Source organism: Phascolarctos cinereus, unplaced genomic scaffold, assembly GCF_003287225.1.
Source record: "Phascolarctos cinereus isolate Bilbo 61053 unplaced genomic scaffold, phaCin_HiC Scaffold_4;HRSCAF=312, whole genome shotgun sequence".
In the NCBI taxonomy this organism is placed as follows: Eukaryota; Metazoa; Chordata; class Mammalia; order Diprotodontia; family Phascolarctidae; genus Phascolarctos; species Phascolarctos cinereus.
Window position 1 is genome coordinate 668,324,321 of NW_027555847.1, and position 27,840 is coordinate 668,352,160.

At 39.0% G+C, this 27,840-nt stretch overlaps 1 protein-coding gene across 1 annotated transcript in view; it reads left to right on the forward strand.

Moving 5' to 3' along the window:
• GATAD2A (GATA zinc finger domain containing 2A) overlaps nt 1-5,778 on the forward strand; it is a 218,302-nt gene extending 212,524 nt beyond the window's left edge. The window contains 1 exon segment of the mRNA XM_078154032.1: nt 133-5,778. Within this exon segment, the coding sequence (XP_078010158.1) occupies nt 133-263 (131 nt within the window). The 3' untranslated portion in view covers nt 264-5,778.
• Nucleotides 5,779-27,840: the final 22,062 nt, after the last annotated feature.

Consider the following 27,840-nt stretch of genomic DNA (forward strand, 5'->3'; position numbering starts at 1 on the left):
GGATTTTAAACTTTGTTTGACAGTATCACTTTTGGGGAGAGTTTGCCAGGAGCTCATGAAAGGTATGTAATCTATTCTTTGTGGAGGCCTTTTTAAAGAATTGCCTAATGATTTTCTTTTTTTCTGTTTCAGGTGGCACTCTTACTTTTGTTAACCCTAGTTTAGCAGTACATAAAAGTTCTTCGGCATTAGACCGTCAACGTGAATATCTGTTAGACATGATTCCACCACGATCCATCCCTCAGTCTGCCACATGGAAATAATGCAAAAGCAAAGCCCAAGTGGAAGATTTCCCTCTGTCTGCCATCCCTTTTTTATGCCACAGTACAGTGTGGGACCTGCTTTAGCCCAACAGCTGGATATGCCCTCTCCCCTTTTTTGAAGGAAGCAAGATGACCAATTCTCAACTTCACAGTGCTACTGCTTTCATGATATGAGAATAACAGCTGGGTTGTGAAAACAGAACTTTTTGATACTTTGGCTAGGAAATTCTCAAGATTGGCTGGTGGTGAAGGGCAGAAGGGGTGGAATTAACGTTACTTTGGCTCGGGGGGAAGGTTACTTGGGGGTTTTTTGGTTTTGTTTTTGTCGTTAGTTTCACATCACCAGCACAAAATTGGGACTAAATGGACTTGTTCTGCTTTTGGTTTCTTTCACGTTAGTACCTTGCCAGTCACAAGAACATGTGAGATGCACTGGAGACCAAGAATGCCCTTGTGTGAATAGTGAAATCAGAACCAGTGATTGCAGATACAGATGTGTTTAGTGGGTTGGATTTTTTTTTTTTTGGTCTTCACCCCCACCCCCACCCCCATCCTCCCACCCATTTCTGACTGCCTCCCCTCATGGCAATCTTACAGATTGAAATATTTTTTAATCAGCTCATAATAATGGAGTTAGTGATAAAGAAGTGCAAACTCAAGTATTCCAGTTGGGCATGATTTCTCCTGGACCGGTTTGTGCTGGGGAAGGCATCATTAGTAGGAACCCATGGCATAGACGTCTTACTTTCAGCTGGATTTGTTGGACAGACTTCATGAGAAGCTTGAAGGTCTAGCCCTGAAATTACTGAACATTGAGCAGCCGCTGCCTCAGCCACATTCCTCCAGCAGAGAGCATGTTGCTTACTTTTAAGTTTTCAGAAACTAGGACACTTATCAAAAGAACAAAACAAGAAAAAAAACTGAAAAATAAAACAAAACTAGAAACTCAGGAAAGCTGCATGCTATTGAAAAGAGTGAGGAGATAGATTGTGGCAAAGCCAAGAAGGTTGGTTTGGGGTGGGGGGAGGGGGGAATTGAGAGGGTGGGGGGGTTTTTATTTTGTTTGTTTTTCTTTTCCTACTGTTTGTTATTGATGGACAGAACTGTGAGCTATCCTAGTGTGTGCTCTTGTCAGATGTCAGCAGCAAAAGCACCAGATGGATATGCTTTAGGTAGTATATAAAAGACTGCCTAGTCCTGAATTTCTTTTTTTTCTTCCTGCCCACCCATCTCCTTTGGTCCATACATACCAAGCATGTTCCTCTCATCGCATCACTTCAGTGTTTCATTTTGGGTAGAGCTATAGATACCCCATCCTTAAAGTCAGGGTTGCTTACATTGTTAGTTTTGGGTTCTTCCTTTTAGTCCACAGAAACATTGAGAAGGATTGAGTCTACTTTTCTTGTTCTCCTTCAGATTGTTCTAAAGTGGCAGGAGTTACCTAATTTTTTGTTTTGTTTTGTTTTTATTGGTGCCAGAATTAGTTCTGCTATGAATGCATTACTATATATATATATAAATATGTGTGTGCATGTATATGAATATATGTACACACATATATGTACATATATGACATATATACACGTGTATATATAGATATACAAATGTATATATGTACACACAAACATACAAGTATGTGAGGGGATTACTGGCAGATTTCCACTAATCTGATTTTCCCATTGGCCACAGTTAGGTATTTAATTTAAGAACATTCTGTAGGGCATCCCTCTTGAAATCCAACTATTGCATTCTAATAAAAAGCTCATTTTAACCCCCCCTTCTGTTGTGTGAATAATATCACTGTTTAGATAACTATTTGATATATGCAGTAAAATAGAAGACCTAGTTTTGCAAAATGGTTTTTTTTTTTGTATAAAACCCTAGAATTCACATTTGACTTTGGTTTTGGGTGTATGATGAGTTAGACAGGATGAGAGAGGTGGGGGGAGGTGGAGGGGGTGTTGTTTTCCATTCCAAGTTAGGATGAGGTCTAGGATTTAAGAGGTGGGGAAAATACACTTTCAGGAAAACAAAAGGTGCATTTTTGCATCATAATATCAAAGTATGCAAGTATTTCTGTTCCCTGGGTAGGTGAGGGAGGCATTGTGCCTGGAAAATAAATTTCTGTCTTATACCCTTTTTGAGCCAACTAGCCATTTTTGTTTTATGATATGAGCCAAATTGTGTGTCTAAGATAGGGGATGTTTAAAAAAATCCCCAGGCCTCCTGGACTCTAAATGAAGAAAATATTATTGATTGTACCTTTTGGTTTTGAATTGCTGTGCCTATGTAATGAAACACCGTTGTGCAGGAAGGCAAGATTAATGTCTGTACTGGGGGAGAATAAAAATTGAATTATAGGGGAAAGAGCCACCATATAGAAAAATCATAATTGAAAGTGACAGCAATACTGTTTAAAGGGCCTTTAGTGGTTCAGAGGGAAAGTATTTGATAAAACATCAGTTTAGCAATTTAAAAGAAAATACCCAGGGCAAAAAGCTTATTTGGGATGGGGTCCATACTTTGGTACAGAAATGGAGTTTGCTGACTTCATTTTACTTTATTCAGTATGTGTGCTGTGGTATAATTAGATCACATATACAAGCTATCAGAAACTTAATACAAAGTTATTCCAACTTCAGAACCACTGAAAACTAGACAATGTGAATGTTCTTTTACCTAAGGTCCTGGAAGTTGTGCAGACCATTTGAGTAATAACAAAAACAGCTAACCTTTATATAGCACTTTAAGGTTTACAAAGTGCCTTATGTATTGTCCCATGTGAATTACTTGGGATAAAGTAAAAATAATTAAATTTATTGACTTTCATTGAGTTTATACAATTTTGACACATTCTTTAATTCTTCATCGTGAAACCACACTTCTATTACATTGGATGTTATGTATAACTTTGATGAATGGTCCATTTTCCCAAGACTTAGCCTTTAGCTCATAGGTTTTCAAGTAGAGTTTAAATTGGAAAAATTTGTAGGCCATTGTAGTATGTTTACCTCCATCTCTTGTGTTCAGCTTTTCATGACACGTGGCGTGGTGAAGAGCCATGTTGCAATATTCCTTCTCTATTTGGGAAATTTTGAGATTCTGGAACAATTCTGCTTATTGGAATAACAGTAGTTATCAGTATTTATCCTTCCCTCAGTGAGAAGAAAACTTTCAGGCTCACTGGAAGTAAAAACTAAAAATCCCCAAAACATTTTTTGGATGGCTGTTCTACAGTCTAGTGAAGATGTTCAAATCTTATAGGCTCTGAAACGTCTTCTGACAACAATTTCAGCATAACCCTCAGTGAAAGAGTTCATTTCATAAGTAAAAGTTACCTTTTTCCAATTTGCAGTTCTTTGGTCTTTGTCTTGCCCGGGACAAGCATTTTTTCATCATGGCAGAGGCACAATAGCAGCTGAGAGTGGGAGTAGGGTGGTGGGAATGGTGGTTTTGGTTGTTTGTTTTACACTGGTCATATTGTTGTTCTTCCAGCTTCATAAAGCCCGTTTCACACTGTAGAGGAATCAATAACCACCCTTCCAGCTGCCAGGGACCTCAGGAAGGCATGCTTGTTTTCTGAGGATTATTAGTTAGGCTGCTTCGAAGCAACATTTTGTCAGTTCTTGGCATTGTTTTCATTTTCTACCACACCTCCCTTTACCCTTCAAGGCATCTGATCCTGTTTCATTAGTGATCCTTGAAATGCTTTACTTTGCCACATTACTAGCTCTTATAATATCTCTAACGATCATTGAAGTATGTCTTTAAGAGCTACGATATTTGCATGTTTCCTTGTCCATTTTTAAAAATCACAAAATTAAAAACACAAGAAAGCAGTGTAATGTGTATGTCACAAAATCTAGCACTCGGCTAGCAAACAAATAACTATAAGTTAGAAAACCTGCTCAATCTGATTTCATTGGTCAAGGTCAAATGTTGTGTCAGCCTCATGTCAATAGAAGCACAAACCCAAGACCATTGTTTGTACCAAGTAATTTGTACCACTGTATGTTATCTCATTTATACCTCACCTAATTTGAATCATGACTATGAGATAGGTATATTTATGTCCATTTTACAAATGAGGAAACAGGCTTAGAGACATTAGATGGCTTGCCTGTCAGGGTCAATCATCTATTAAATGTCAGAGGTAGGATTTTAATTTGATCTGTGACTTCAATTCCAGTGCTTGTTTGACTATGCCATACTGTTTCCATATATAACAAAACATGATTTTTTAAAAGGTGTATTAATTGAAACATAAGGTCAGAGCTGGAGAGATGTAGGGTTGTACGTCAGTGCCTATGTACTGAATGGGACTGACTAAGGAGGTGTTTTATACTTTATGATGGGTACTGTCTCTTTGTTATTACGAGATTCGTGCTATAGCTGCAACAGAATCAAATCCCCTAGTCCTAATTTGAGTCATTTTCAAGAAGCTTTAAAGACAGCATTTTATTTTAAGGGAAGAGAGTGATGCATCTGTGTAGATGTGTGTATATACTGGAGACCTGTCTCTGTATTTTTTATATATATATATGATTCATTGTCACTATATGTACACACACACATTCTCTAGGAAAAATAAATGAAAGATTATGTGTGTGTGTGTGTATATATATAGAGAGAGAGAGAGAGTGTGTGTGTGTGTGTGTGTGTGTATATGTATGTATGTAATCTTTCATTTATTTTTTTCTGAAAATTTTTCCACCACTGAAATGTAGTTTCCTTCTGTAGTCTCTTTGCAGTAGACTTCCAATCCCAGTTACACTGCTCACTAATAGTGTGATCTTGAGTAAGTTACTTTTCTGTGGGGTTGTTATCTGTAAAATGGAGGAGTTGAACTAATTGATCTCTAGAGACTCTTCTAGATCTAAAAGTCTGACATAAAATCATCTTGTGAAAGATTTGAGTGCCCTTCTCGGATATATAACCTGAAATTGGTTATTTTAGAAGCCACAGCAGCTCTCCAAATCCCTTTAGTCCCAGCATCACTTTTTGCTGATTAAGCCACAAACTATTAGACATATCCCCAAAACTTTTTGCTCCCCAAAAAAAGAGAGGAATGTCTTTCAAGCCATACTTTCATACTTCTGGGATCTGTGGTTTCATCTGCTTAGGTGCTTCCTCTATCAAAGTTAATCAAGTTCCCTTTACTTAGTTGACAGTCTTTCTGAGTTACTGTGGCTGAAAAAAAAATTGTCTAATGGCCAGTCTTTTGGTGACATGCCTCTGAGAAACATAAGCCTGTCCTTGGACAACAGGCACTCCATCCATTCATCACCAGTCCTATCCATGGAGCCTTCCAGCTTGCACTCCAGTTGCACAGCCTTCAAGAACCCAGGGTCACTTCCACACCATGAAGAGACATTAGACAAGGACTTAAAACATATATCATCTCCAATTTCCTTGGTTTGGAGATTGCAGGATTTAAGTGATAATGGCAATGATTAACTCGTGTAATGGACTTATGGATGAAATGTACGAAATAAAGCCCTGACTTCAATTTGAACTGCTGTTAAAATTTGGGAGCATTGTGTATTGTGGTCTGTTTGGGGTTAAATATAATACCATTAGCTATGTTTGGATTTAGATCTTTGAACTAAGTAATATTAAAGTTCTGAGCAGGGTACAAAAAAACTGGCATTTTTATAATATTGAAGCTTTTAAGGTTTTCTAGAACTGGTCTTTTCTCAACTTCGTATCAGAAACTTTCTCATAATCAATATTTTACCTTTACTAGTCAGAAAAATTATTTTTGGCAGCTCAATAGTTTTATACTTAAATGGGGAAGGGGAGGGTTGGCAGGTAGGAGTCATCATTTTGTTTGATCTTCATCTGACTTCTGGGAAGAAGTGTGTTGTCATGGAAGGAGCCTTAGCAGAGACAAGGGCACTGTGTGCTGCTTGATGTTGCCACCAGGTGGCTTTGTGACCTTGGACAAGTTCCTTCCTCATTCTGGAACTTGGTTTCCTCATGTGTAAATACAGAAGCTCTTCCAGCTTTACTATTATCAGATTGCACAGATGTCTCAGGTTCCATGGTGTATTATGAAAAATGAAAGCCTCTGCAAAATAAAACTGAGAATGATTTCTCAGCATAGAATTTAAGTGATACACCTCACCCACGTTCTTGTGTAACTTTTGTGTCGGGTATAACAAGAGTTAAACCAGTACAGCATGTTTTTGTTGTTACTATTAAATGTATTGAACCTTTACAAAAGTCATCTTTTGGCTTCTAACAAAGGCTGTGGAGCAAAGTTGCTAATGGCATAGTTCTAACAATGTGCAAGGACCATTTTAGCTAAGTGCAGAAAGGCCCATCACCAGATTAGGATTTTTAGCCATGGCAGTTCATGAATTAGAAAAATATTGAAGGATGTGAATGTGGATGAGTCTTGTGCAGGATGGTATGAAGGAGTTGTAATCTTCTCTAATAGATGAAGTGTCCATCCTGATGAGATCATAAATCCATCCAAGTAAGTAAATATACTTATTGAGACTAAATCTTTAATAAAGTAAATGGGAAAAGGTTATCATCCTCATTAACACTAATGGAAAGTTATAGTTAGGGGGAAGGTATTTTTAAATAATTTATTTTATTTATGTTTTTGATACATTTTGAGTTCTGGGCTCTCTATCTCTGCTCTGAACCCAACATTAGAAAAGGCCAACATCTGCTATAGATATATATGTAGAACCATACAATATGTACTTTTTCTGGAGATGGGTAGCATTTTCCTTCATAAGTCCTTTTTAGTTGATTTGAATGTTCATATTACTCAGAATAATCATTCACAGTTACTCTTCAAACTGTTGCTGTTACTGTATACAGTGTTCTCTTGTTTCTGATCATTTCGCTTCATTATTTCATGCAAGTCTTTGCATATTTTTCTAAAAATCAGCCTCATTTTTTACAGCACAGTAGTATTCCGTTATAATTATATGCCATAACTTACCCAGCTATTCTCCAGTTGATCAGCATCCCTCCAGTTTGTAGTTCTTTTCCACCACTGAGAGAGCTGCTATAAATATATTAGAACATATAGGTTCTTTTCCTTTTTCCCTGATGCCTTGGGAAACACACCTACTAAGTAGTATTGCTGGGTCAAAGAGTATATACAGTTTTGTAACTGTTGGGACATAATTTCCAAACTGCTCTCCAAAGTGTTGGGATCAGTTCACAATTCCACTGATAGTTTATTAGTGTCTCAATTTTTCCATATCCCCTCCAACATTTGTCATTTTCCCTTTTTGTCATTTTAGCCAGTCTGATAGATGTGAGCTGGTATTTCAAAGTTGTTTTTACTTGCATTTCTCCAATCAATAATGATTTAGAGCATTTTTCATAGGCCTACATATAGTTTGATTTCCTTATCCAAAAACTCTCTGTTCATATCCTTTGACCATTTATCAGTTGGGGGATGACTCATTCTTGTAAATTTGAAAACAGTTCTCCGTATAGTTGAGACATAAGGCCTTTATCTGAGAAACTATCTATAAAAATTTTTCCCCCAGTTTTCTACTTCTAATCGTGGCTACATTTGTTTTATTTTTACAAAACCTTTTTAATTTAATGTAATCAAAATTTCTATTTTTACAATCCGCCATACCTTATCTCGTTTATAAATTCTTCTGCTATCCATAAATCTGATAGGTAATATGTTCTGTGTTCTTCTAACTTATGATATCTCTATATCTCAAGTATCCATTTTGACCTTATCTTGGTAAAATGGTGTGGGATATTGGTCTATACTTAGTTTCTGCCAGACTGCTTTTCAGTTTTGCTGGCCAGGAAAACTATATTATATTGAAGGGGTTTTTGTAATTGTATATTAAAAAATGGACAGTGTTGATTGTTAGCCCTACCCTTTCCTTATTTCACAATGATTTTGTCTTCAAGTACTTCAAGAGTATTTCTCTTCAACAAACTCCCTGCAGTTTGAAATAGAAAGTAGTTGTAAGAGGAGTACTGGATCTTGTAAGTATGACAAATCTGTCAATATTTCATAGGACTCAGCCTGTATTGGGGATTTTTTGTGTTTGTATTTTGTTTTTTGGTGAACTTGAGGAATATTGGTTCTCTGGCTCTTGTAAGCAGAGTGCTATGGTCCAATTTTAAGAAGGACAGTGACAAACTAGCGTATGCCTAGAAACAGACAACCAGGATAAGGCAGAGGTCTGGAAACTTCATATCAGGGAACTGAGAATATTTAACTTGGGGAAGAGAAGACTTAAGGAAACATCAGAGTTATGGTCAAATAAGTGAAAGATTTTCATGCGTAATGAATGATGTCTCCATTCTTTGTGATTCAGTAGGGTAGAATTGAGACCATTTGAGTTAATGGGAGGCAGAAGGCAGCTTACTAACTTATTATCAGTTGAAGCTGACTGGTAGTGGAATGGGTTGTCTCCTAAATGTGAATCCCAAACTTTACCTGCCAAAGCTTGATAATGAGGAAAGTTTTGGTTCCTGAGCAGTAAAGAGTAAGTGTTAAGTAGAGGATGCAAATAGAATAGTATGACATGTATAAGCCATGAGCACAAATTGATTGCAGAGCTTTGGACCCATTTCTCCAAATGGCAAAAAAAAAAAAATCTCCACCTGGATATTCCACAAGCACCTCAAATAGTCTCTCACATAAAAAATCTCACACTTACACATATAGCACTAATTCCTATTAATTCTGCCTCCAAAATCTCATACTCATTCCTACTTTCAATGTCTACCACTTTATGATAGACCCCAATTACCCCCAATTAAACTATCATCATAATCTAATAGTCCTTCCTATATCCAGTCTCCTGCCTCAAATATGTCCTTCATATTTTTTCCAGATTGAGCTTCCTTAAATATGTTTTGTGACATTCCCCACTAAAAGCTCTTCATTGACTATTGATTACCAAATAAAATCCAGTTTTTTGGCCTGCTGTGAAAAGCTCTCCAGTCTTGTTCCCCTCTACCTTTGCATGTATTTTTTTTTCATACTATCCTCTTAGCTTACCATGCTTTTTAAGTATAGGCATAGTGCCTGTACCATAGTTTGTGGAACATTCTGGCTAAGTATAGAAAATCTCATCTGAGGCATCAAAGCAGAATTTTAATGGCCTTTAGTTTTGTTGGCACATTCTGAAGTATAACCAGATTATTAATGGTATCCCACATTTCCCTCATTGTATAACTGCTCATACAGTTACCTCTATCCTCCACCTTCAAAATTCTACCCCATTAAAACCTAGTTTGGTGCAACTTTCTGCATCAAACTTTAATCTCTGCCTTTTCTCCAGTCTTCAGTCGATAATACTTTTTCTCCACTTAACCAGCTCATATAGTACTTCTCAGTCCTATATGTTCCACTTTGTACTATAAATGTGTATATCATTTTACATTAGAATGTACATCCCATGAGGGCAGGAATATTTTAATCCTTAGTATGTAGCAAAGTACACTTCACTTCTATACTTCAAAAGATCCAAGATTTCATCAATTTGAGTACTATCTCCACTGCCACAGATTTTAACCCTTCCAATCCTTATTGGTAGTTTTAGACCCCTGCCCCCAAGAAAAACCTATTACCCATTGATCAACATTTTACTATTGAGATTTTTCAGATTTAACTTGGTTAGGCCAGTGTTTAACACCTTTGCTGCTCAGCAAAACCTAGTTTAGAAAGCATACTTTTTCCTGGTACAGCATATAGAGCAGAAATGCTAACAGGTCCAAACTAGAAAACCCTTTCAGTATAGTCCTAGAGCTGTTCAAGGACCAATTTGACTAAGCTCAGAGAGGACCATCCATGTAGCTTACACGAGGTATCAGAGTTTGATTTTAGGGGACTTCAGTTTTGCTGCGAAGCTAATAATTTCTTAATATATTTTCAATGAACAAGAATCTCCCTCTCACCTCCAGACTCCCTTTAAGAAAGAAAACAAAACCCCTGTTCTGAGTATGTATAGGTGAGCAAAATTCTTACATTGGCCTTGGCAAACTATATCTTGATCTTATGTAGTTCTTTAATTCATGCCATACAAAAATTTCATTGAAAGAACTAGAGATGTTTAGCCTGGAGAAGAGAAGACTGACTTTAGAGTTGTTCACTCTCAAAGTACTTACAGGAGCAAGCATGTTATTACAGAGATTAGATTTATTCCCTTTGGTTCCAGATGAAAAAAAGGATCAAGTTTACTGGGACAAGATTTTGACTATCCAATGTAAATGAAAAACTCCTAAGTGTGAAGAGCTGCCCAAAAGTAGACTGGGCTGCCTGTGTAGTTGGACCATTAGAGTAAAACTTTTCAAAGGTTGAATGATCACTGGTCAGTGATGTTATGGAGAAGGATTTTTTTGTTCTTATTGAACTAAATGGCTTATAAGGTTCCATCCACCAAGAATAGTGCATGTTGCTAGTAATCAGGCAAATTGCTTGAAGAAAAGAAGGGGGTAGTTTCACTAACTAGGCTCAGAAATACCAGAGGCTTATATATACTGTTATTTCACACAGATTACAGTCCAAAACAGAACTATGAAGAAAAAAGAAATTTCCAAAATAGATGTACTTTCCAAAGAATCATAGATTTAGAACTGGAAGAGAGACCTTAAAGGTCGTTGAGTCTAACCGTTTTGTTTACAGATGAGGAAACTGAGGCCCAGGGAAGTAAAATGTCTTCCCAAGGTCACACAGGTGGTAAGAAATAAAGCAGGAAAGAAGACTCGTCTTTTGGTTCTAAATTGAGTGCTCTTAGCAGCACCCTTGCCTCCAAATCTAACCTCCCCGCCCCAACACTGTATCAGGAAGTCCATACAAATTTTTATTTAGCCTTAATTTCCATGCCTGGGGCTAGAAAGGTATAGAATAGACCCTGTTCTTGAAGAGTTCACAATCTAAAAGTACAAAAACAAATAATAACCATGATACAAGGGAAAATGAGGTGAATGCAGTGGTCTAGTCCAGGTTACATATTAAAATTAAAGATGAGGGATTATCAGCTGTTTTAGAAATTCAAGGGGGATTGTAGGCCCCGAGTTGGGCCTTGAAGAAAAGGGTAGGATTTCAACAAGTAGAGATTGGGAGAGGCTGCAGAGTGGTCCATTAAAGTTATGTTGTAAGAGCAGTCAGCAAGAGATGGGAGCGTGGAGAAGAATGGAAATTGAATAAAGTTGTGCTAGAATATATAGATTGTGAAAGAGATTTTGTATGAGAGAATGTTTGGAAGACAGGTTTTAGCTATGTGAAGAAAATATTGAGTGAAGGATCAGAAGAGGCTTTGTTCCCTAAGCAATGGAAAAGCAATAGCTTTCTATAAAAGAGGCACAGAGTAATTCGCTAGGAAGATTACCTGAGTGTTGGTATGAAGAATGAGTTAGGGACATAAATTAGAAAGCATTAGGAAGAACAGAGGCTTGCAGAGCAACAGACTTGATCAGATCCTGGCTGTGCACTTGCTAACTGTGACTTTGGACAAATCATATCACCTCTGGGACTTGTTTGTTCATCTAAAAAATAAGGACTTGGAGGCAGCTAGGTGGCACAGTGGGTAGAGCACCGGCCCTGGAGTCAGAAGGACCTGAGTGCAAATCTGACCTCAGACACTTGACACTAGCTGTGTGACCCTGGGCAAGTTGCTTAACTCCATTGGCTAGCAAGAAAAAAATAAAGACTAGATGACCTTAAGGTCCTTCCAAACTAAATTTATTGTCACTATGATGATCAATGACTAGTGGGCTGGGTAGTTTATCTACTACACATTTCCGAGCTTGTTTTCTTAAGAAAATATTTTGATTCTATTTCAATTTAATGCTTTCCTTTGTTAATATTATGTATTTTCTGCATTTAGATACATGATTCTGAGAAGGGATCCATGGTACCATAAAGGTTAATTCTTCCTTTTTAGGAAGACTTCATAATGAAACATGGACAAGAGTCTCAGAAATTTGCAGTTTATTAGTAAAGGGAGTACCAATTCAGATTTATGTACTATGGTTGCATAGCTACAGCCATAGGGGTCAGAGCCTGGGATTCCTGGACTCCTAGGACTTAAAGCTGGTGGGAACCTTAAAGATAACTTAGTACAGAAATTCTTAACCTTTTCTGCATCATGGACTTCTTTGACAATCTAGTGACATCTGTAGACCTGTTCTCAGAATAATATTTTTAAATCCGCAAAATAAAATACATCAGATTACAAAGAAAACCAATTATGTTGAAATATAATTATTAAACAAGGGACAGCTAGGTGGCACAGTGGATAGAGCACTGGCCCTGAAGTCAGGAGGACCTGAGTTCAAATCTGGCCTCCACCCAAACAGTTGACATTTACTAGCTGTGTGACCCTGGGCAAGTCACTTAACCCCAATTGCCTAAAAAAAAAAATAACCAAGCTCACAGATCCCTGAATAATCCAGTAATATTTTATAAATTAGGAAATTGAAGCCCAGAGAAGTGAAGTAATGACCAAAGTCACATGCAGCCAGAGCTGCCCTTTGAATGAAGTTATCCTGCTTTCAAATCCAGGGCACACCTCTATGTTACTGGTTTCCTGACACCCAAGTCCTGAACCTATACTATATAGAGTATATATTGGGGCTCTAACTCCTGAAATACTTGTGCATACTCACCCTGAGAAAAGCCAATCTACCAGTAAGCCCGCCAAATTCCATATCCCACCCCACAGCCCAAAAAGGGAATCTAATAACTATGAATTAACTGATTCAATCAATGAAAATTGCAAGTATGCTATAACTCCGCTGGCTTTCAACAGAAATTACTTCAGGCCATGCTAAAGACCAGTTCCTCCAGCAAAAAGTATGAAGAAGGACAAAGAATTTTGTGTGCTCTCTGTACAGAAAACAAAAGCCTGCAGTCTATGTTTTCCATATGGTTTCTGAGTCAAAGTTTTACTTTGCCACTAGGGTTTTTTAATTCAGTAGACTCCTTGGGAAGGGAGCATGTTGGATGATAAAAAGCATACAGCTAGGACTTGTAGTCAGTAGATCCAGGTTGCATTAGCTGCTTATGTTCTATTTGCTTCTGGTAATACTTATACTTCCCTCAAACAGTAGTGAGGAAAATTCAAGTTCCACTTAAGATACTTAGTTGGGGAGTTAGCTATAAAGCAAGCACCTACCACTATGTGTGCTAGATAATATACTAGGCACTGGCTCTATAAATACAAAAATAAAACAGTCTAGGAGTCTATAGTCTGGTAGGGGAAGCAGGGAGACGTATGCAAAACAGATAAGCAGTAATTTGGGAGGGAAGGAGGAAAGAAGAAGGCTTCCCATAGAAGGTGGCCCTTGAGGGAAACCAGCGATTTTAAGAGACAGCAAGGAGAGAGTACCTTCCAGCCACACCTGGCACAAAGGCCTAGAAAAGGCCACTTTGGGTGGATTATAGTAATTGTGAAGAGTCATTTGTAGCAAATGAGAAAGCTAGGTTGGAGCCAGATCATGAAAGACACTAAATGCCAAACAGGAGTTTATATTTAATTCTTGAGGTGATAGATAATAGTATTTATTCATTAGGGAAATAATACGATTAGACCTAGCTTCAGGAAAATCACTTTGGCAAGTATATAGAAGATGCATTCAAGTAGAGAGACTAGTACTGGGGAGATGAGTTAGGAGGTGGTAATAAGGCCTTGAACTTGAGTAGTGGCTCTGAAAGTAAAGGAAGAATTTGAAAGATGTTATGGAGTTAGTATAAAAATTGACAACCAAAGGTATATGGTGGGATGAGAGAAGTAGAGGATGACATCAAAGTTCCAAATTTGGGAGATTGAAGATGTGGTAGTTCCCTCCACAAAAATAGCAAAGTTTGAAGAAGGGTTGGTTTAGTGAGTTCTGTTCTGAACATGTTGAACTTGAGATGCCTATGAGACATCAAGTTCTAAATTTCCAATAGTCGGTAATGTGGGCCTAGAGCTCATAAGAAAAACTAGGACTGGATTCCTGGATTTGTGAATCATCTGCATCGAGATGATCATTAAACTCACCCCATGACTTCAGAACATGGAGCAACTAGAGAAAACAATCTGGGGCCAGAGCTTTGGGGTACATCTACAGGTAGGGTCATTATCTGCATAATGATGGGGGGGGGGACGACAAGATAGAGCAGAGTGGAAAAAATCCAGAGAAGAGTCTTCAGCAGGAAAGGGTAATCAATATAAGGAATGATGTAGAGAGGTCAGGAAAGATGAGGCTTAAGAAAAGACTTGACCTTAAGTCCTGGCTTAACCAGTTACTACCTCTTTGACTTTGAGCATGTCAACTAACCTCTCCAAGGTCCAATTAAGCAAGGAAGTTGGTCCTACCTATCTCACATTGTTGTGAAGATCAAATGAGAAAATGTATGTAAAGCACTTAAGCCCTCAAGGACTATATAAATGTCACCTGGAGGTGTAAAGGTAGAAGCAATAAGATTTAATAACATTGAATATGTGAGGTGAGTAGGAATGAATAGTTGAGAATGTCTCTCAAGTCCTCAAGCCCAGCCAGTTGGGAGGATAATGGTACCTTTGACAGTGATAGTAAAGTTTAGACAGGAGGAATGTTTGGAGGGAAAGGTAATGAGTTCTGTTTTGGACATGTTGAGTTTTGAGATGTGTATGGGATAACAACCAATTAGAGATGTCCAGAAGGCCTAGAGCTCAGGAGAAGGAGAAGGTAGATGTATAGATTTGAGAAACATCTGTATAGAGATGATAATTAAACCTATGGAAGCCAATATGATCACCAAGTGAGAGAATAGAGATAAGGAAAAGAAGCAGGACCTGGAGAGAGCTTTGGGGGACCTCCAAGGTTATTTGGGTGTGAGATGGATGAAGATCCAGCAAGGGACATTGAAAAGAATCAGGAGATAAATGTCATGAAGATCTAGAAAGTTGAGTATCCAAAAGGATATGGTTATCAACAGTGCCAAAGGTTGCAGACCAGATTTAAAAAAAGACAAGCACTGGGGACAAAAGACCATCAGAGTGCAGCTGGTACAGGGGGGATGGCCTGGGCAAGAAGAAGGGAAGTGAAGAGAAACTGCAGGAGTTGAGTTCACAATAAGGACAAAGAACAGGTTTAAGGGCAGTGAGGCATAGGGAATGATGGAACAATAAAGTATTATGATCAGGTAAGGAGTTTCAGATTTCATAAACGTGGAAATAAAAATAATTGTGAGTGTCAGAAAGATCAAGGAGAATGTAACCTGGCACCAAACATCTCAAGGCACTGAATTCAAATGTAGACAAATGGGGTTTCAGGTCTTGCTGTCTTAAAGCCACACAAAGGACTAACCTCTTTACTATGTTTTGTCGTTTACAAATACTTACTTGATCCTCCAAATAAGTCTGTGAGAGAGGTGATGTAGCATGCTTTTCTGCATTTTCCAAATGTGGAAACTGGAAGACAGGTTCAGTGACTTGTCCAGGATCAGACAGCCAGGAAGTGGTCAGGCTAGGATTTGAATCAAAATCTTCTCACTCCAGATACAGTGCTCTTTCCATGGTACCCTCAGTCAGCTGGGAATAGCCTGAGCTAGCTTCCTCTCCTTCAACCAGAAGTGCCCAGCCTCATCCCAGGGAAATGTCATTGCTCCTGATGTAAGAATCCCTGCCTTCTTGTGGCAGAGATCAGCGAATTTATCATTCCAGTCATACCACACTGTCCTCCAGATTTTGGGAGTAGTGGTATATTTATATCTCATTTGTACATAGTTATTTGCATGTTGTTTCCCCCATTACACTATAAGCTCCTTGAAAAAAGGGGCAGCTTTTTTTATTTTTCTGTCTTTGTATCTCCAGGGTTTGACATGGTTCCTGGCACATAGTAGGTGCTTAATAAATGCTTACTGACTTGACAGAAATTTGTATGATCTCTGTTGGAATCCCAGTTGTGTTACTGATGTACTGTAGGACCTTGGACAAGTTCTCTTGGTCTCAGTTTTTTCATCAATTAATTAGCAAGGTATAGGGGATACAAAAACCTCATGTCCTATAGGGGAAGACAATATGTGCTCATATATGTTTTACAAAATAAGTATATACCAATAAGTACAAGGTAGTTTTGATGTAGACACACAAGCAGGTGAGGATCAAGAAAGACTTCATATATGAGCTAGTGCTTGAGAAGAACTTTGAAGAAATGTAGAGATTGTAAAAGGCAGTGCTGAGGATGGAGATATGACCAGGCATGAGGGGAAATCTGTACAAGGGAACTGAAACAGAATGAGGAGTAATCGTAGCAGTTTCACTACACTTGGAATATGTGAAGGGGAGTAATATATAATTAGGCTAAAAAAGTTTAGGCCAGATTTTGTGGGTCTTAAATGCCAGAGGAATTCATATTTGATCCTGGTGTGATAAGGTGATTGAACTAAGTGATCTCTAAGGTCCTTTCTGGCACCAGGATCAGATAATTATAGGCTTCATTGAGGAAATTGTAGAAAGAAAACTGAGCATTAGTGGGTCTGGTGCTGAGCCTATATAACATTTGAACCAAAAGCCTCATCTTTGACCTGTGTTCTTCTTGCTTCTCTCATTCAAAATATCTGGGAGGTTAAGGTTCACTTCAAGGTTCTGCCCTTCCTTTTTCATGTCCCCCAGTGAGGCAGAACCATTGCTGTCTTTCTTTCCCTTTCCTGGTAATCCTGCACTATGAACTTCCTAGGTTTCTCTTCCTAAGTATAACATCAAAGAACTAAGAACCCTTTGTACAAGTTTTTTTTTTCTTGTGTGTTTGTTTTGTTGGGGTTTTTTTGCCTGTGGAAAACAAAAAAAGTGTGTGTGTAGAGAAGGTTCAGGTCCTGGCACTTACCTCTCCATGCTTCAGATTTCTTATTTGTAAGAGAACTGAGCTGGATCAGCCTCTTAAGTTCTCTCTTAGCCTAAGGGAAATGGTGGCTTCTCACGCAGAAGCCTCATGTTAGAAGCAAAACAATAAACAATAAATTTCATTATTGATTTTTGTAAAGGAGGGAGACAAAACCTGTTTTGGCTAAAAAATCTTGTGTGATGCTACCAAAGCAATATAACACAGGAGTCCAGATAATAATTATAATAATACTTTGCATTTGATAATGCTTTAAAGATTGCAATGCTTTTTATAGATTATCTCACTTGCTCCTCACAACAACCCTGGGTGCTATTATTATCTCCATTTTACAGATGAGAAAATTGAGGCTGGGAGAGATCAAGGGATTTGCCTGGAAATCACTTAGCAAATAAGTGTTTGAGGCTGGATTTGAACCTAGACTTCCCCACTCCAAATCCAGTGCTTTATACACTGTACCACCTAATATGGACACCACATTTTATCCTCATTTTGCAAATGAGCAGACTGAGGCACAGAGAAGGTAGTGAGTTGGCCAGAATCACTTAGCTACTAAGTGTCTGAAGCAGGATTTGAACTTAGATCATCCCAACTCCAACTCTAGCACTCTAATTCTCAAATAGCTTGCATCCTTAACTGGGAAAATAGCCTGTGTGCATCTAGAAGGATATGAAGATATGTAGTCATAGAATGATTGTTAGGGGGAAAAAATTGAGGTCTTTTAGTCCAAGAGGACTTAGACAGAATAATTTAGTGGAAAGAGGGCTTGATAGTCAGGAGATACCTGGATTTGAATTTTATCTCTGGTGCTTAGCAGGACCTTGGAGAAGTACTTTGTGGGGATGGTGAGTCTTTCCATTCCAGTACAAATGGAACAACTGGGCCACCGTATTCAAATCAAGCATTGACTTTTATCTTGAAAATATACCATGAGCTGGGCTCTCCCTTGTCTTCCCATTCAATAACTCTGGATAAAGATGGCCTGCATTCTTTCAAATGGGTCTTAGCAGTTCCTGAAGGGGCATAGAAGCAGTTCTACCCTATTTACAATGGCCCTTCCCCTCCTGATGTTCTCTCTCTCTAGTGCCTGTGCCTGGGTCCAGGTCATCCATTTGAGAGCAGTTACCACTGACTGGCTTGGTGGGCCACACAATGACCATTCAACCTTGTCTGTGACCCAAGTCCACTCCCAGCCTATTGCACGAGTCACTTAAACATATTCAAGGCTCAGTTTTCTCCTATGTAAAATGAAGATCATAATAGCTCTGGTACCCACCTCACAAGGTTGTTGGGAGAATCAAATGGGATCAAACATGTAACGTGCTTTGAGGACCTTGAAGCACTACATAAATATCAGCATCGCTATTATTAACTTGCTCATTTTACAGAAGGAGAGAGAAGGGAAAAGGAAATAAGTATGTATATAGCACCCATAGTGACAAGCACTATGCTAAGCAGTTTTTACAAATATTATGTCACTTTATTCCCACAGCAGCCCTGGGAAGTGAATGCTTTTATTTATTATCTCTTTTTCTCTCAAAGGAGAAAAATGATTTACTACCGTTACCTCCTTCTATTCTAAAAACAAAACAACTCACAATAAAACTTCCTCACAGCTTAATAATAATAGGTAGCATTTATACAAGATTTTAGAGTTTGCAAAGCTCTTTACAAATGTTTCCTTTTATCCTCATAACAACCCTAGAAGGTAGATGCTGTTATCCCCATTTTACAGATGAGGAAACTGGGGCAAACAATTTAAGTGACTTTCCCAAGATCACACAGTAAGTGCCTGAGGTTGAATATGAACTGAAGTCTTTTGACTGAACTGCAGTCTAGAATCTTCCTCTCTGAAAAGATGTGAAAACCTATGTTTTAATCTCAGTTAATGAGGCATGTGATTACAGTACATCTAAGTACTTTCTTTAAAAGCCTTGGGAATGTTTTAATGGAGACTATCAGCTATGTAAAACATCACAGATAAAACCACATTAAAACTTACAAAGAAGGGTTCTACATACATAGATGTGTGTGTATGCAATGAGTTATTTCATACCGGAGTAGATGACAACTAATCTGTTTCCTATCTGTATTCTATCCACTATACTACCTAGCTTCAAAACTTCATTCAACATTTCTTCTAAATCTTTGCCTATGTGGAAACTTGGCTCTTCTCTGAGGATTTCACATCCCATCCAGAGGTATTCTGCTAAATGCTTAATAACTGGCTCTCTGAAAAACATCACCACCTGTAAGTGTGACACATTTTAAGTTTATTCTAAATTATTAAAATTATCTCCATCACTTTCTTACATCTAGACAGTCAACAAAATCATAAATCAAGCCCCAATTTGTATCTTGCCTCTTTCCAATGGTCACATTGAAAATTTAACAGTCCGTTCTTGGGAGCTGGTATGAACCAGCTCCAATGTACCCCTGTAACCTTCTTTGTCCATTTCCTGTGACTCACAGAGCTGGCCTTGCTCTCTACCCTACCTCTTTAATATTATCTCATGCTATTTCCTATATTCCTAAACTACACTCTGTCCTCCCCACATTTTCAGTGTCTGAAATACTGCCCTTCTCGGAAAATTGCATTGATTTTTTGTCCGTCTTTTAAAACCTAAATTTTGCTTTCTCCAGGAAACCTTCCCTAATCCCTGATGTAGTTGATAATAACTTTCCCTTTCAGATCTTATATAACACTTTGTGAAATGTGGTATAGAGGAAGTAAAGTACTGGAGTGAGAAGACCTGAGTTTAAATTTACCCCTCAGACACTTTCTAGCTATGTGACCTTGGGCAAGTCACTTAACCTCTCTTGGCCTCAGTTTCCTTGTTTGTAAAATAAGGACAATGGCTCCTACCTCACCAGGTTATTGCAAGGATCAAATAACACATTTGGAATGTTTCCCAAACCTTAAAGCAATATATATGCAGAGGTGTCAAAGACTGCCCAAAGGCACTGTCCCCACTCCCAAGCACTGCTAAACCAGATTAAAATGTAATTGAGAAATATATAATAAAATATATAAAAATGCAATAGAATATAGGTAGTGTTAATATGTGGTTTTCTAAGTCAATGTGCCAGCCGGCAGGGATCCTCATGTATGGTTTAGCTGCCCCTATTTTTGTTTGAGTTTGACATCACTGCTCTCAGGCATTTATTATGTTATAATGAGCATGATACCTACCATTATCAGGGTCTTATTCCCATTCAGCAGAGACAGGATTTTATGTACATTTTCTATTCCCGCCCCCACTGAATACTACAGTCCTCTGTACACAATAGGTACTTAATAAATGCATCTTTTTGTGATCTCTTCCCCTGTAATGGCTCTTTCTTTTCTACTTACATTCTTGTGTTCTTCCTGACCCTGGGTTGTTGATTTGTTGTTTGTTTGTTTTTTTAATGCCAAATGGATCTGTGATCTTATCACTGTGATGATTCTCTCCAGCAATGCATATCCTAACCCAATTCCTAATATTTTTCTGTTCCTCAAACCTCTTCCAAAAAAAAAAAAGTATTGTGACCCGCCAGGGTAATTTTAATATGCTGCTCATATTATTCTTTTAGATTTACTCATTAAGTATAATACTTTCTTATGATAACTACAATGATAACTTTTGTCCTATAAGCTCCAAAATAAATTTTACATCATGTAATTTTAAAATATGGAATTTTATTCTTCCCATGATTATAAAATCGAAATGTAAAATTATAAAATAATTACAATTTTTTCATGGGCATTCCATAAGAAGTATTCAATCCAGCAAGATCACATCTGCTTACTGTTATGTGGGATGGCAGTTAGAAGGTACAATGGATTGAGCACTGGGCCTGAAGTTAGGAAGATCTGAGCTCAAATTCTCAGATACTTACTAGCTGTGTGACTTGCGCACACAGCTTCTGTCTGTCTCAGTTTCGTCAAGTGTAAAAATAGGGCAATAATAGAACCTACTTCCCAAGGTTGTTGTCAGGATCAAATGCACTAATATTTGTAAAGTGCTTAGCACAGAGCCTGGCCTGTAGTAGGTACTATAATAAATGCTGGCTATCATTATGCAAAACTTCATATTGAATGTCTTTATTTTACAAATTTTGTTGGCTATAACATTTTAGTGAACTTGGAAGACGTTTAATATAATCATATACAAACAATTTCAACATTGGATTTTGTTTTATTTAGACAAAGATTTGGCCCAGCACCAAACAAAATCTTAAAGCTACCTCTTCTTAGAGTTGGTTTCTGTATTTTGAAAATGCTTGCTCACATAAATATGTGGTGGAAAATGGTAGGAGAATTTTACAAGTTCTCATGCTGAGAGATGGCAGTTCTTTTATTTGTAGCCACCTAGCCAGCTGTCAGAAATGAATATCAAGTTACAATATAAAATATTTACTTTCCTACTGGCTAATGACAAGCACCCTATTAAATGATAAATATACTTAAAGTTCATTGCATATACTGATTCATTTTTTAAAACAACGTTTATGTATAAACTAATCTTTGTAAAGAAAAAAAATCTCTTTGGATGTTACTTTTTTCTTTTCTACCACCGGCACATTAGCTATACCCTCACAGAAACCCTATTGAATGACTAACTGGTATTCTCAACCAGTTTATTCGAAAATCTGCCAGACAGAAGAACAGTAACAGAAGCAAAAGATAATTTTAAATCAGAAAACAGCTTTGATTCTACAGTGAAAGGCAATATAAAATTTGTTCTACAGAACGTTAATGATGATGCATGATGATTTCAGGATGGCTGGTAATGGACGTGTCCAGCGATCGTGATCTTCAAACAACCTCACGTTTGTGTACCAGCACAAACATACATATAACATCCTGGTCACATGGTTAGATAGCCGATGAGGTATGCTTGCAAGGAGAGAGAGGAGAATAAGGGTACTGCTTTGGTGCAGCGTAAAGAATGCAAGAGGGCGTGCACGTACATATGACCCTCCTTGGGAAAGGAGTTTGCAATCAAACATCAAACCCTTGTGACTGGGAAACAATTTGATGAAAGACTGAGAAACTTCAACAACACATTGCATTTAGAAGTGATCAGTTTGGTGTAATCACTGAATGAATGCCAAAATTATTGTGCAGACATACGATCGTGATATTTTTTAAATGTTGCAGAAACAAGCCTGTAATGCACATGCTTGTTGTCGCAAAGAAAAGGTGCATTTGTAACAGATTAAGCAATTATTTACTTCTTAAGGTGCCATTGAAGAATTTTTAGCACAAACCCCTTGGACAATTGTCACAAAACCCCAAGCAATTTGCACACTAAATGGGAATCACTGTCCTAACACATCTATGTCTGCCCATCCTAGGTGACATTTTTCCACGTTCTATAAATCCTTCACTAAGGGTCAACCCAATGTGCTGGCATGCTGGGGACCTTCCTCACTTTCTTCTGACATTGGGAAGATACCAATGCAACATGTAGACTGTCCACTGTTTTTCCCTGCCACTCATACCGTATGACTAACCCATTATCTTTTTCACTTGTGCCTCTTTGATGACATCCTGTCCTCTGCTGTTCCTTATAACTCCCTGTTTGCAATATGTTGCAGCCTTTGGGTGAAAGGTTCGGTTCAAAATGTGAACAATTAAATTGTTAAAAAATAATTTTCAGCATGGTACAATGAAAAAATACTGAGTTGCGTATAGGCCTGGTTCAAATCTTGACTGTGTTACTTAATGCATATGGCAAGTCATTTAATCTCCCTGGGTTTCAGTTTGCTTCTTTGAAAAACGAATTATTCAGCAAACATTAAACACCTACTATATGCCATCTATTAATGGCTGGGGAGGCAAAAAGGCAAAATGTGACCCCTGCCGTCAAGGAGCTCAGTCCAATGGAAGGGACAGCATGAAAGCCATTATGTACAAACACGCTATATAAATTGGAGATAATTAACAGAAGTAAGGCACTAGAATTAAAGAAGATTGGGAGAGGTTTCCTGTAGAAGGTAGCATTTTAGCTAGGACTTAAAAGGAATCAGGGAAGGCAAGAGGCAGAAATGAGGAAGAGCAAGCACATTCTCCAGGTAGGGGATAACCCAGTGAAAATGTCCGGAGTCAGAAAATGGAGTGTCTTGTTTAAGGAACAGGAAGGAGGCCAGTGTCACTGGCTAGCATAGTACATTCCTGGGGGTAGGACGGAGGGAAGTACTGTGTAAGAAGACTGGAAGAGGGCATCAGGTTTTAAAGGGTTTTGAACACCAAGCAGATTTTGTATTTGATCCTGGAGGCAAGAAGGAACCACTGGAGTTGATTGAATAGAAAGGTAATGTGGTCAAACCTGTGCTTTTGGAAGATCACTTAGGCAGGTGAGCAAAGTGGGCTAGTGTGGCAACCAGCGGGCTTATTGTAATAGTGCAGGGGTGAGGCGATGAGGGCCTGTAACCAGGGTGGTGGCAATGTCAGAGGAGAGGAGAGGGAATATGTGAGAGAGATTATGAAGGTAAAATGACAAATCTTGACAACAGATTGGATGTGAGAGGTGAGAGACAGTGAGGAGTCAAGTCTGCAAGCCCAGTATCAGGGAGAAGAGAATGATCAACAGTGTCAAACTGCAGAGCAATCAGGAAGTATGAGAACTAAAAAAAAAAAAAAAAAGACTTTCATTTAGCATTTAAGAGATGGTTAACTCCGGAGAATGTTTTGGTTGAATGAGGAAGCTGGAAGTCATTACAGAAGTGAGTGAGAGGAAAGGAAGTAGGGAAACCTATTGCAGACAGCCTTCTCAGGGAGTAGATAAATTAAGTGAGAGATTTTTGAGGATGAGGGAGACTTGGACATGTTTGTAGGCCACTAGTTAGAGATTAAAGATTAATGAAAGAATGGTTAATGCTAGAAGGGGCAATCTGCTGAAAAAATGTGGGAGGGGATGGGATCATTTGTGCATATACAAGGTTTTGCCTTGGCAAGGAAAAGGGCCACCTCATTATATGAGACAAAGGTGAAGGAGGTCATGGTAGAAGGCATCTGGCAGATGCAAGTTGAGGAGGAAGGAAGAAGAGGAAGCTCTGGGCAAGTGGTCTCAGTATTTTCAGTGAAACATGAGTCAGGGTTCTCAGATGAGAGGATGAGGGGAGGAGAAGCTATGGGAGATCAGAGGGTTGAAAAGGTTCACCAGAGTTACTGAGCTTAGTGAGAGAGTCGATTGAGGAGGTTTTTTAAAAAAGGATTGCTTTGCTGCAGTGAAGGTCTAGTTGAGGTTACGTAAGTTTATAATGGATCCAGCACAGTTTCATACCTTTCTTCTTCATTTGTCAGCACATGAATAGGGGTGAAGGCAGTGGAAGGTGGGAAAAATCCAGGACTGAGGCTTGGCAGCGTGTTATCAGTCATCGGATAAGAAGGCAAGGAATTCAGAAGAAGACTACATTGTGGCATTGAACTGGCTCAGTAATGGGTCAAGATAGGGATGGGAGCAAAGTGCAGTGGTAATTTTCTAGGAAAGAACTAAAAGGTCAAGGGATTGAAGGTTGTGATGAGGACAAAGAACAGAGTTTGGGGTTACAAGACTGAGGGAGAGATGGAATGACTGATTGTGGTCAGGTAAGAGAATTGCAGAGTTCATGAATATGGAAGTGGAGCATTTGGGAGAGATGGCAAGATCAGGAGTGTGACTATTTCTGCATTTGTCTTAGGTGAAGTGGAGGGAGTTGAAATAAATGGAATAGAGGTCCCATGAAGCTCTATACCTATAATTTTTGCCATAACTGCTATCCCTGCAAGCCCTTCCTCTTCGTGGCTAAATTTCCAACGAGTCATCTGTGTTCACTGCCTCTACTTCCTCACTACCCACTCTCCACTTAGTCTCTTGCAATCTAGCCCTACTCAGCTGTAACTGCTCTCCTCATGGCCAAATCTAGTAGCCACTCTTCTAGTCTTCTTCCAGTACACACTCTAGCTAGCCTTGTGCTTGAGGCAAAAATAGATAATTTCCTGCCCCTCTTCTCACCTTCTTTATTTCTATTGATGGGACCACCATCCTCCCAATCACCCAATCAGCAGCAACAGGGAAAATGGGTTAGAGCTGACTCCACAGAAATGAGGGATTGATGGGAGAGGTGTAATTAAGTTGTTCATTCAGAATATCATCTGAGATGTGTGACCAGAAAAGGAGGGGGACCGCTTAGAATGAGAGCACGAGATAGATAACCTACGGGCAGCCAGTGTGCTCCACTGCTATTCACACAAGGTCAAGATATTTGGAGGCAGATACCCTCCACCCCAGAACATTGGGGGTCTCCCAGGGAGGATTTACAAGAAGATATGGACAAGAGTTGTATATAATGGGGTGGGGATGTGTTGCAGTCTATCCCACTGAAAAGAGTATTCATGTTAATGAGATCACAGGTCCACCAAATTATAAAGATGTTCTAGTCGAGAAGGAAACAGTCATTGGTGTTTCTAGGCTACCTCTGGAGAGAGGAGTCAGAGTAGCAGTGGTGGCCCAAAATAGCCAGGAGCCTTTCTTTCTGTGTCTTGCTGGACATATCTCATCCAGGGAAGGCTTTCACAAGGCTTGTCTTGACAATGTCCTTTGTGTCTCTATAGACATATCTGTCTTTGGTTCTGTTGTTTTCTACTCATGGCAGAGGGTTATGTTCAAATCCTCAAAATCATCTCTGATTTTTTGACCCACTTGCCCTACTTACATGCCCAATTAGTAGCCAAATCAGGTTGATTCTGTGACCACAATTTTTTTTTCTGTAATTTAACACTCCCATTTCTTTTATTTAAAAATTTCTTTTTTGTTACAAACTTAAAATATAAGCAGACATGAACATATCAACATACCAAGAAGGAAGGTAGGAAGCTCCCACTATATTGCCAGGCACCATGCTAAACATTTTGCAAATATTATTTTATTTAATTTTCACAACAACTCTAGGAGATAGGTGCTATTATTATCCCATTTATAGAGGAGGAAACTGAGGCAGATAAGTGACTTGCACAGGGTCACACAGCTAATAAATGTCTGAGGCTGGATTTGAACTCAGGTCTTATTTACTCCAAGCCCAGTACTCTAAACATTGTGTCACCTATCTGCTTCATAAGAACAGAATATTGTATATAAAACTGTGAATTTCTGTTATGTACAGTTTAGTGTATACTAAATTTACCAAAGTAGTAACAAGACTGGTCTGTGTCCCTTTTTGATTTACCTTCTGCTCTCTTCTGTGTCGTTTTTTAAAAACTAACCCCTTCATTCCACAGTGAAAGCCAACACCCTAGTTCACTCCCTTGTTTACCCCTTATCTAGACTAATTTTTTTAAAAAAGAATTTAGTCTATTCCTTTTTTATCTTTAGTCTTCTACTCCAATCTATCCTTCACAGTATAGCCAAGGTAATTTTCCTAGTTCAGAAGTCTGCTTATGGTATTCCCCTACTTAAAACCCTGCATTGGTTCTTAACAATAGCTCACCATATACAGTACAGACTAGTATCTTGACCTTTGAGTCCTTTCACAATGTGACTTCAACCTGCCTTTTCAGGCTTACCCCCCTTCTAGGGACTTCAGCCAAACTGGTTGTTGTTATTGTTGTCATCTAGTCCTTTCAGTCCGACTCTTTGTGACCCCATGTGGGGTTTTCTGCAGAGAAGATGCTGGAGTGGTTTGCCATTTCCTTCTCCAGCTCATTTTACAGATGAGGAAACTGAGACAAACAGGCTTAAGTGGCTTGCTTAGGGTCACAGTGCTGCTAAGCATCTGAGGTGGGATTGAAACTTAGGTGCTCTATGCACCAGGACGCCTCACTGCCCTAGTTGTCAGCCGAACTAGACAACTTGCCATTTTCCCATCTATTCCTCCTCAGCTCTGACTGATGGGGTACGGGCCCAAGCTGAGACCTTGGCCCCTAGCCCCAAAAAGAATTTGGGTCCCATTTGTCTATGGGCCCTAGAAAAACCCCACCTTGGACTCTCTTTGAACTCCCACTAGATCAAGGAAGTCTCTAGCTTTCTCCTGCGGTTATTATCCTATCAGCTGGCCTTTCCTTATCACCTACACCCAATCTCCCAGTTCTCTGTTACCCTTAACCTAGCCCAGGCCTTCATTGTCTATCGCCTACGATGGCCACTGGCTACTTCCCATCCTTGACCCCATCTGGACCCCATTGTTGACCTACCCATCACTCCCATCAAGATCCTTCCTAGGCCCCTCCTCCAAGTACCCCAGCCTACAGGTCACTCCCATCAAGGTCCTCCCTAGACCCCCTTCTCCCAGACCCCTCCTCCAGTCACCCCAAACTACTTGGCTGCTCCTGGATGCCTCCCACAGACTTTTTGTATATAGGGTCCATCTTACCCCCATTAGGTGCTCAGATTCTTAAAATCTAGCCAATGCCTGAGACTTACCCTAGCCCCCTTGTCAATATGAGCATCACAAATATTTAGATTCCTTGAGTTTGGCCAATATGGCAGATTTTTAATAAACTTTGTCTTTGGCTGAGAGAAGGCTTGGGTTGAATTCATTCTTGCAGGACCTGTGTCTCTTGCTCTCGATATTCTGGGGTCCCAGCACCTCTGAACCTCAACATGACTACTGTGCATTTGCTCAAAATGACACATGCCTTGGCTGGATTCTTCTACCCCACCCTGTGTCTCAGATAGTGGAAATCTTTCCCTTTCTTCTAGTCTGACCCTTGGTGCAGCCTTTCCCATTAATCCCTCTGGGTAGAAGTTATTCTGGTTAATTAAAATATGTCCTTCTATTTGACTTTCTGCTA